This window comes from Pseudopipra pipra, chromosome 22, assembly GCF_036250125.1.
Source record: "Pseudopipra pipra isolate bDixPip1 chromosome 22, bDixPip1.hap1, whole genome shotgun sequence".
NCBI classification, from domain to species: Eukaryota; Metazoa; Chordata; class Aves; order Passeriformes; family Pipridae; genus Pseudopipra; species Pseudopipra pipra.
Genome location: NC_087570.1, coordinates 7,156,828 through 7,166,205, shown reverse-complemented (window position 1 = coordinate 7,166,205; position 9,378 = coordinate 7,156,828). Strand labels below are relative to the sequence as shown.

The 9,378-nt window shown below is 63.1% G+C and overlaps 1 protein-coding gene across 1 annotated transcript; it reads right to left on the bottom strand.

Moving 5' to 3' along the window:
- Positions 1–1,590: 1,590 nt before the first annotated feature.
- CLCNKA (chloride voltage-gated channel Ka) lies at positions 1,591–9,196 on the bottom strand. The gene is given in 20 exon segments (XM_064678812.1): positions 1,591–1,801; positions 2,230–2,316; positions 2,421–2,504; positions 2,583–2,674; positions 3,559–3,678; positions 3,681–3,691; positions 3,778–3,991; positions 4,084–4,194; positions 4,905–4,974; positions 5,062–5,223; positions 5,316–5,400; positions 7,339–7,440; positions 7,530–7,614; positions 7,717–7,842; positions 7,914–7,992; positions 8,090–8,167; positions 8,263–8,402; positions 8,502–8,630; positions 8,743–8,871; positions 8,957–9,196. Coding segments are annotated over 20 exon segments (2,064 nt in total). The 5' UTR covers positions 9,075–9,196; the 3' UTR covers positions 1,591–1,759.
- Between the last annotated feature and the right edge of the window lie 182 nt (positions 9,197–9,378).

Sequence of the window (9,378 nt, the reverse complement as noted above, 5' to 3'; positions counted from 1 at the left end):
GAGTTTTTAAGGGGTTTAGGATCTTTAAAAGGATTTTAAGTTATTTTATAAGGGGGCTTAAGGTTTTTTAAGGGGTTTTATTTAGGGATTTTTAAGGGGGGTTTAAGAGTGGAGCTTTTTTGGGGTGTTTCAAGGGGTTAGAGGTTTTTTTAAGGGGTTTTAATGGGGTTTTAAGGTTTGAAAGGGGTTCTAAAGGGGGTTTCAGGTTTTTCAAGGGGCTTTATTTAGGGATTTTTAAGGGGGGGTTAAGGGAGTTTTAAGGATGGGGGTTTTTGGGGGTGTTTCAAGGGGTTAAAGAGGTTTTTTAAGAGGTTTTAAAGGGGTTCTAGACGGACGTTAAGGTTTTTTTAAAGGTCTTTATTTAGGGATTGTTAAGGGGAGTTTAAGTATGGGGGTTTTGGGGGAGTTAAAGAGGGTTTTTTAAGGGGTTTTAAGGTTTTCAAAGGGGGTTTAAGGTTTTTTTAAGGGGTTTTAAAGGGGGTTTCAGGTTTTTTAAGGGGTCGAACACAACTCCAGGACCGTTTCCCACCCGGGGCCTCTTTTCCTCAGCAAAACCCGGGAGGAATTTGGCCTCTCCATCCCCCAAAGCCGCAGCGGCGGCGGCTCCGGCTGCGCGGAGCCTGCAAATCACCGGCTGCAAAAACGCCGGAAAAAAGGGTTTGGAGGGTTTTTTTCCTGCCCCAAACCAGAACGGGGAGTGGGGCAGGGTCGGGGACACCGACTTTTTGGGGGCACCGACCCAAAAGCTGCCTTTTGGGCGGGTTTCACCCCGTTTCGGGGCCGTTTGGGGCTGTGGGTGCCCCGCGTGTGTCACGAGTTTGTCGGGCTCAGCTCCGTCGTGTCCTTGAGCGCGGCTCAAAGTCCGGCAGCGCCCGGGGAGGGGCCGGTGAGGGGGGCACCCCCCGGTTTGGGGGCTGGGCTGTCCCGGGTTTGCTCAGGGTGGGGCCGGGAAAGGGCGAGGGGCACGGGGGGAGGGGGCTTTGGGGCGGCGGGGATGTCACCCCGGGGGGCCGCCCCCGAGGGATTTGTGGGCCCCCTCCCCGCGCTCCCCTCCCCCCTCCCTGGGTGCCACAGCCCAGCCCGGCCCCGCTCCCAGTGCTCCCAGTGCTCCCAGTGCCCAACCCAGCGCCCAGCCCAGCTCCTGCCCCACTTTTGGGGTGTCTCCCTGGCGCTGACCCGGCTTCACCCCTCCCGAGCCGGGCCCGGGCATGCCCGCCCTGCACAACCTGCCCTGCCGCCCTTAATTACCCCCCCGGCTTAATTAGCGCCCGATGTACCGCCTAAACAGGCTGAGCTCCGGTCCGGGGTCACCGAAGGGCTGGGGGGGCTCAGCACCCCCATTTCCCGCAGCCCTTGGGGTCGCTGAACACCCACTACCCTTACTAATTGTAATTAAGGACAATCGAAATAAGGATAATTATGTGCTGACAGTTGGAGGAGGGGCCGGGGGGGGTGCAGAGACCGGAGCACTTCAGTGCATGTCCTGGGGCAGTTTTGGGGGGGTTTAAGGGCTGTTTGTTGGGTATGGGGGGGGGTGAGCCCCCAAAATGAACCCCGTGGGGCTGGAGGAGGAGGAAGAGGAGGAGGAAGCACGGAGGGATCGATGTATTTAATGCACAGCACACTCTGCTGGGGAACCGCCCCCCAGCCAGGACACCCTCCCCCTGGGGGAGACACCCCCCTATCACCTGGGGGGTCAGGACCCCCCCCTTTCCGTGGGTGACATCCCTGGGGAGGGATCCCTCGTGGTCCCAAAAAGTCATCCCTTGGGGTTGGAGAGTTCCTCGATCCCCTTGCGCAGCTGCAGGACAGAGCAGGTGGGACAGGAGCTTCCTCCCCCTTCCCCCCTTTTCCCCTTGCCCCCTCCCCTTTTTCCTCCTTCCCCCCTTTCCTCTCCTCCCCTTTTCCCCCTTTTTCCCCTTTCTCCCTTTCCCCCTCCCCTTTTTCCACCTTCCCTCCCTTTTCCCTCATTTCCCCCCTTTTCCTCCCTTCCCCCCTTCCCTTTTTCTCCCTCTTCTCCTCCCTTTCCCCCCCTTCCCCCACTCCCCTTTTCCCTCTTTCCCCTATTTTCCCCTCCTTTTTACCCCTTCCCCCCCTTCCTCCCTTTTCTCCCTTTCTCCCCTTTCCCCCCTTTTCCCCCTCTCCCCCTGCCCACTTTCCCCCCCTTTCCATCCCCATCATTCCCCCCTTTCCCTCCCATCCCTCCCCTTCCCCCCATTCCCCTCTCACCTCCGCCCACCCCACGGCTCCCACCAGGTCCCCACAGCGGGTGACAAACACTCTCTGCAGCTTCAGCAGCTGGCACAGGTGATAGGCCTGGAAGGTGACAGCAGGGACAGGTGGGGACAGAGCCACCCCGGGGGTGACACACAGGTGTGTGTGTGTGGGGGGGTCTCCCAGGACACGCGTCCCCCCCAAACCTGGTGCAGGGATGTCCACGGGGAGAACTGGAGCATGACGGGCTCGATGGCACAGTCGTCCCCGAGGGTCCCCGCCGGGGCCACCTTGGGCAGAGCAGGAGGGTTCGTTTTGGGGTGGAAAACCAGTGTTTTGGGCACGTCGGGTGCTCCCCCCCCGTTTACCTTCTCCCCCGGGGGGGCCTGGGGGTGCTCGTGGCTCTGCAGGAAGGTGACCAGCTGGGCCCTGCTGACGGTGCCCACCAGGGTGGGGGACTCTGGAGGATGGGGACAATCCCAGTGACACCCCCGTGGTCACAGTGACCCCCCTCCCACACTCCACATCCCACCTACACTGTGACCCTGGAGGACAGGGACAATCCCAGTGACACCCCCGTGGTCACAGTGACCCCCCCTCTGGTCACAGTGACTCCCCCCTCCCACACCCCACATCCCACCTACACTGTGTCCCTGGAGGACAGGGACAATCCCAGTGACCCCCACAGACACAGTGACACCCCCCCCAAACCCTAATTCCACTGCACCCTGACCCTCGAGGGTGGGGACAATCCCAGTGACCCCTCCCTGTCCCCCAAATCCCACCTGCACTCTGACCCTGGAGAAGGGGACAACCCCAGTGATGTCCCTCATGGCCACAGTGACCCTCTCATTTCCCAAATCCCCCCTGCACTCTGACCCTGGAGCCCCCTGGTTGGGGGTGTGTCCCCCCCAGCCTGGGGGTCACCGCGGGGGTCTCGCCCCCCTTTGGGGGTCTCCCCCCCACTTTGAGGTTCCCCCTTTGGGGCTACCACCCTCCCTTTGGGGTCCCTCGCTGGGGTCCTGCCCCCCCTTGGGGTCTCCCTCCCCCTTTGGAGGTCAATCCTGGTGACATGCCCCATTTCCCAAATCCTGCCTGTACTCTGACTCTGGAGGATGGGGACAATCCCAGTGACCCCACCCCCCCACCCCCCAAATCCCACCTGCCTTCTGACCCTGGAGAACAGGGACAATCCCAGTGACCCCCCATCCCCCAATCCCACCTGCCTTCTGACCCTGGAGAACAGGGACAATCCCAGTGACCCCCCATCCCCCAAATCCCACCTGCCTTCTGACCCTGGAGAACAGGGACAATCCCAGTGACCCCCCACCCCCCAAATCCCACCTGTGCTCTCCACCACGGGATACTCGGCATCAGAGGAGGCGTCCAAGGCCCCCAGCACCTCCTGGAAACCATCCCCCTTGGCCAGGGCCACCACCTGGCGCTGCATGAACTCCTCCACCACACCCTGTAGGAGCTGGAGAGCACAAAAAACCCCCTAAATTTCTATCCGACCCCCCGGACCGTGTTTTTGGGGGCGGGGCGGGGCGGGGGGGGGCTCACGCGGTGTGGCGGCTGCGGATGGGGGGCAGGTAGGGCAGGTTCTTGACGATGATGCCGCCGTCGTAGAAGGACGGCTGCTGCTTCTGCACGATGGCGTTGGCCACCAGCACGGCCAGCACGGTGGGCAGCAGGTGGCCCAGGTGGCCCGTGGCCTCGCACACCAGCAGCGCCGTGGACACCGCGTGGGTCACCGAGCCCGAGAAGGCGGCGGCGCCTGCGGGGGGGGAGAGCCCCGGGGGGGTCAGGGGTCGGGGGTGGGTGTCCCCCTCCCCGCCCCCGGGGTCGTGTCCCCACCCCCCGACTCACCGGCCAGGGCGTATCCCGCGGGAATGATGGGCCGGGGGGGGCCCTGGGGATGGAGCCCCCGCGGGAAGAGCTGGGCCACCCCCTCCCCCAGCAAGCGCCCGATGGCGGCTCCTGAAATGGGGAGGGGGGCGAGGGGGAGATACCGGGAGTGCCCCCCCAGAATAGCTGGAGGTGATCACCCTCCTGCAGCCCCCCGGGGCTGGATGCACCCCCCGATCCACAGGGCTGGATGCAGGGCTTGTACCCCCAGGATTGGATGTGGCACCCCCACACCCACCCCCAGGGCTGGATACACCCCCACACTGGATGTACCCCCTTCCCAGGGCTGGATACACCCCCACACTGGATGTACCCCCTTCCCAGGGCTGGATAAACCCTCTATGCCCCCCAGACTGGATGCAAACCCCCCCCCCCCAGGGCCAGATACACCCCCTGCACCCCTCTAGACCGGACCAGACTGGATGTAACCCCACTCCAGAGTGGGATATAGCCCCAGACTGGATGTACCCCCTTCCCAGGGCTGGATACAGCCCCAATACCACACCCCCCCCGACTGTGCCCCACTCCTTGCGAGCTGGATACACCCCCTGTGCTCCCCAGTCTGGATGTACCCCTGGATACACTCTGTACCCCTCCCAGGGCTGGATGTACCCTTGGATACACCCCTGTACTCCTGGATACACCCCTGTACTCTCGGATACACCCCTGTACCCCTCCCAGGACTGGATGTACCTGCCCTGAGGGCTCGACACCCCCCTAGTACTCCCCAATCCAAGGACTGACTGCCCCCCTGGTGCCCCCCTGATCCACCCCCAGCTCACCGTAGACGAAGATGGGCATGAAGTACCCGGCGGGCAGGGGCAAGGTGGTGGCCAGGATCAGCATCCAGAACTGGGGGGCAGCACGGACACGGGGAGGGGTCACCCCACGGGCACACCGATCCGGGGGCACACACAGAGCTCGGGGGGGCACGGCTACCTTCATGAGCAGGAAGAAGGCCAAGGTGCCGAAGATGGTGGCCGAGGGATGGTCCCACTCCTGCCAGAGTCCCCCGGGCTGGGCTGCCCACGAGGCGTTGGGGGCCTGCACCCCCCACGTGTGGTTGTCGAAGAGGGAGGTGAGATATTCCTTCATGGTGAGCTGGACGGACACGGGGATGGACAGACGGACACCCTGAGCGCCCACCAGGACATTCTGGGGTCCCCGGGGAGCCCCCTGTGCCCCCCACTCACCCTGGAGGCCATGAACTGCCCCAGCCCCGGCGGGAAGGTGATGGAGGAGAGGAGCAGCACCACCAGCGCCGTGTACACGGGTTTGCTGCGGGGGAGAGGGGCTGGACAGATGGACAGGGGACACAGGGAGGGACAGAGGGACAGGGGGAGGGACAGAGGGACACGGGGAGGGACAGAGGGACACAGGGATGGACAGGGGGGTGTGGGGAGTGACCCAGGGATAGTCGGAGGGGATGTGTGGATGCCTAGGATGGATGGGGTGGGTGGGCAGGATGCACAAGGGAAAAGGGGCACTCAGGGTGCAGGAGGGGACACAGGGACACCCAGGGTGCAGGGGGGGACACTCAGGGTGCACAGGGGGACACTCATGGTGCACAGGGGGACACAGGGACACCCAGGGTGCACAGGGGGACACTCAGGGTGCAGGGGGGGACACAGGGACACCCAGGGTGGACAGGGGGACACTCAGGGTGCACAGGGGGACACTCAGGGTGCAGGGGGGGACACTCAGGTTGCACAGGGGGACACTCAGGGTGCAGGGGGGGACACTCAGATTGCACAGGGGGACACAGGGACACCCAGGGTGGACAGGGGGACACTCAGGGTGCACAGGGGGACACAGGGACACCCAGGGTGCAAGGACACACACACAGACACTCAGGGTGAAGGGACAGGGTGCAGGGGGTGGACATGGAGGGTGCATGGAGTGAATGCTCAGGATGTAAGGGGTGGGTGGGAAGGGGGGATGGGGGTACATAAGGATGCTCAGGGTGCACACATAGGGTGCAGAGTGGACACACAGACAGTCAGGGTGGGTGGGATGGGTGGATGGGGGGGGAGGGGACATAGGGACACTCAGGGTGCATGAGGGGGACACATGGACACACAGGATGTATGGGGGAGGGCATGGGGTGGGCATGGGGTGGGGTAAAGGGACACCCAGGATGGGTGGGGTGGGTGGGCAGCAGGCATGGGGTGGGATATAGGGACACCCAGGGTGGGTGGGGTGGGTGGGCAGGGGGCATGGGGGGGATACGGGGACACCCAGGACATATGGGGTGAGTGGGCAGGGTGAATGGGGTGGGACATAGGGACAGCCAGGATGCATATGGGGGACACACAGACACCCAGGGTGCATGGGGTGGGACACAGGGACAGCCAGGATGTATGGGGTGGGTGGGCAGGGGCATGGGGGGGACATGGGGCCACTCGGGGTGCACAGGACGGACACACATGGGGTGGCACATGCAGAGTGTGTGGAATGGACATGTGGATACCCAGGATGCATGATGTGGGTGGGCAGGGTGCAGGGGATGGGATGCAGGGACACCCAGGGTGGGTGGGATGGGTGGGCAGGGGACATGGGGTGGGATACAGGGACACCCAGGATGTATGGAGTGAGTGGCAGGGTGCAGGGGATGGGATATAGGGACACCCAGGATGTATGGGGTGGGGGGGAAGGGTGCAGGGGGTGACACAGGGACACTCAGGATTTATGGTGTGCGTGGGCAAGGTGGGTGGTGAGGGACACACTCAGGGTGCATGGGGGGGACGTGGAGGGTGCATGGAGTGGACACCCAGGGTGGGTGTGTGGGGTGCAGAGGGTGGATATATGGACACACAGGGTGCATGGGGGGGACACAGGGACAGCCAGGATGTATGGGGGGGTGGGCAGGGGGCATGGGATGGGATATAGGGACACCCAGGATGTATGGGGTGGGTGGGCAGGGGCATGAGGGGGACATAGGGACACCCAGGGTGGGTGAGATGGGTGGGCAGGGTGCATGGGGGGGACACAGGGACACCCAGGATGTATGGGGGGGTGGGCAGGGGGCAGGGGATGGGATATAGGGACACCCAGGGTGGGTGTAGGGGGGCAAAGGGACACTCAGAGTGCACAGGGGACACACGGACACTCGGGTCAGATGCACAGGGGACACAGAGGGAGGACACAGAGTGCGTGGCACAGACACACGGACACACAGGGTGCAGACAGACGGATGGACGGACGTCCAGTACGGACTCGGTCGCCAGCAGCTTGGCCGTCAGCCAGTTCCTCTTGACAGCCACCATCGCCCAGCGCTGGCAGAAGAGGTAGGCACAGGCCACGAGCCCACACACCACCCTGCGAGGAGAGGGCAGGCAGGGCTGCAGGCAGGGCACGGGCAGGGCACAGGCAGGGCACGGGCAGCCCCCCAAACGCCCCCTCCATACCCCAAAATCACAAAGAAGAAGGTCTCCAGGAGGTCAAAGGGGAAACCAATTGTGAGGTCGACCTTAAAAAGAGCCACGATGGTTTCTGGGAGGGGGGAGAGGAACGAGTGGGTGGGTTTGAGGGTGGGCACCCCAGAAATGCTGACGGGGGGGCTGGGGGGGGCCCATCCTGCCCGCCCTGCCTTGCCTTGCTCGCTGCTGAGGACGGCGAGGAGGCGGAACATGAAGGCGCCGCAGGTGGCGGCGAAGAAGCCGCGCCAGTAATCGCGCACGGCAAAGTGGGGGGACATCACCTCGATGCTGAAAAGAACCCCTGGGAAAGCAGAGAGGGGGGTCAGGGCGAGGTTTAGGGGTCCTCAGCGTGGGGCTGGGGGGGATCCTCACCGCTGACGGGCGCCCCGAACACCGTGGCCACCCCGACGGCCTGTGCTGCCACCAGCATCTCGCGCTGCTTGAACTTGTTCTGTGGGTCAAGGGGGGGGTTTAGGCACAACCCCGATTTTTTGGGGGGGTTAAAATAAATCCCCCCCACTAGTTTTTTTAGGAGGTGGCACCCCCACCTCATACTCCCTCATGACTGAGGTCCTCATCTTCCCCAGGTAGGCCGCAGCCACAGCGGAGAGGTGGACGTAGGGACCCTGGTGCCAAGGGGGGGACGCGGCACTGAGCGTCCCCCCAGCGCGGCACCAACCACCACCACCGGCGATTTTGGGGGTCGGGGGGGATCCCTTACCACTTTCCCAAGGAAAAGGCTGCTGCCACACATCAGGGTGCAGGTCAGCCCCACCACCCTGGCTCCGAAGTTCTGGATGGCCAGGTAGTCCTCCAGCACCACACCCATCAGGATGGTCTTCAGCTCCGGGACGCCAGAGCCTGGAGTGGGGAGAGGGCAGCATCCAAATTTGAGGGGTCGTCCTGATTACCAAGGGGGAGCTCTGGGGAGCCGGGGAGGTCGGGGTGCAGCTGGCTCACCTGCGGAGTGCGGGGTGATGCTCTGGGAGAAGCCAGTGGAGAAGGTGGCCAGAGCCGTGGGGTACAGGGTCCACGAGAGGTACTTGAGCACCCCGATGTCCCCAACCTCTTGGTAGAGCCAGCGGTGGGCTGGAGAAGAAGTGTCAGCAGGGAAAACACACCCCCACTCCAAAGACACCCCCTATATCCTCGGGGAACCCTCAAACACCAGGTGAAGCACCTCATGGAGCCCCTCATTCACCTGCGTAGACCCTGGAGACGAGGTGGTCCATCATGAAGCTGATGGTGGCCATGAGGACTCCCAGGATGAAGAGGAAGTACCAATCCTCCCCGACACGGAAAAGCTGCCGCTTCACCCACTCCAAGCACACTGTGGGAGAGGAAAACACAGTGCTGACCCCCCCCAAAAACACTCATCCCCCAAAAAAATCTCCCTTTTTTGGTGGGGGTCTCACCTCGGAGCCTTCTCCGGGCCGTGGGGCAGGGTCTCCACATGTGCTCCGACACCAGCACCCTCTCCTGCTCCTCCTCCTCCTTCTCCCCCCAGAGCCCCCCAGGGACAGGGTGCTCCATCCCAGGGACCTTTTTGGGGACAGCACCCCCTTTTTTCTCAGCACCCCCTCACCCGTCCTCCCACCTCAGCCTCCGCTGTGGGACTGAGGTTGCAAACGAGCTCATTAAAAACGACCTTGACGAAGCCGACGGACCCGCTGGGGCCGGAGCGAGCCGGGTTTTCCCCTCCCTCCACCACCTCCGAGCTCCCAATCCCCGCGTACATCCCGCGGCGGGGAGGATTTAATAAGTGTTTTAATTAATTATCCCGATTATTCCTTAATAATAGGCACCGCATTCCATGGCGTTGAGGTGTGGGGGGGGG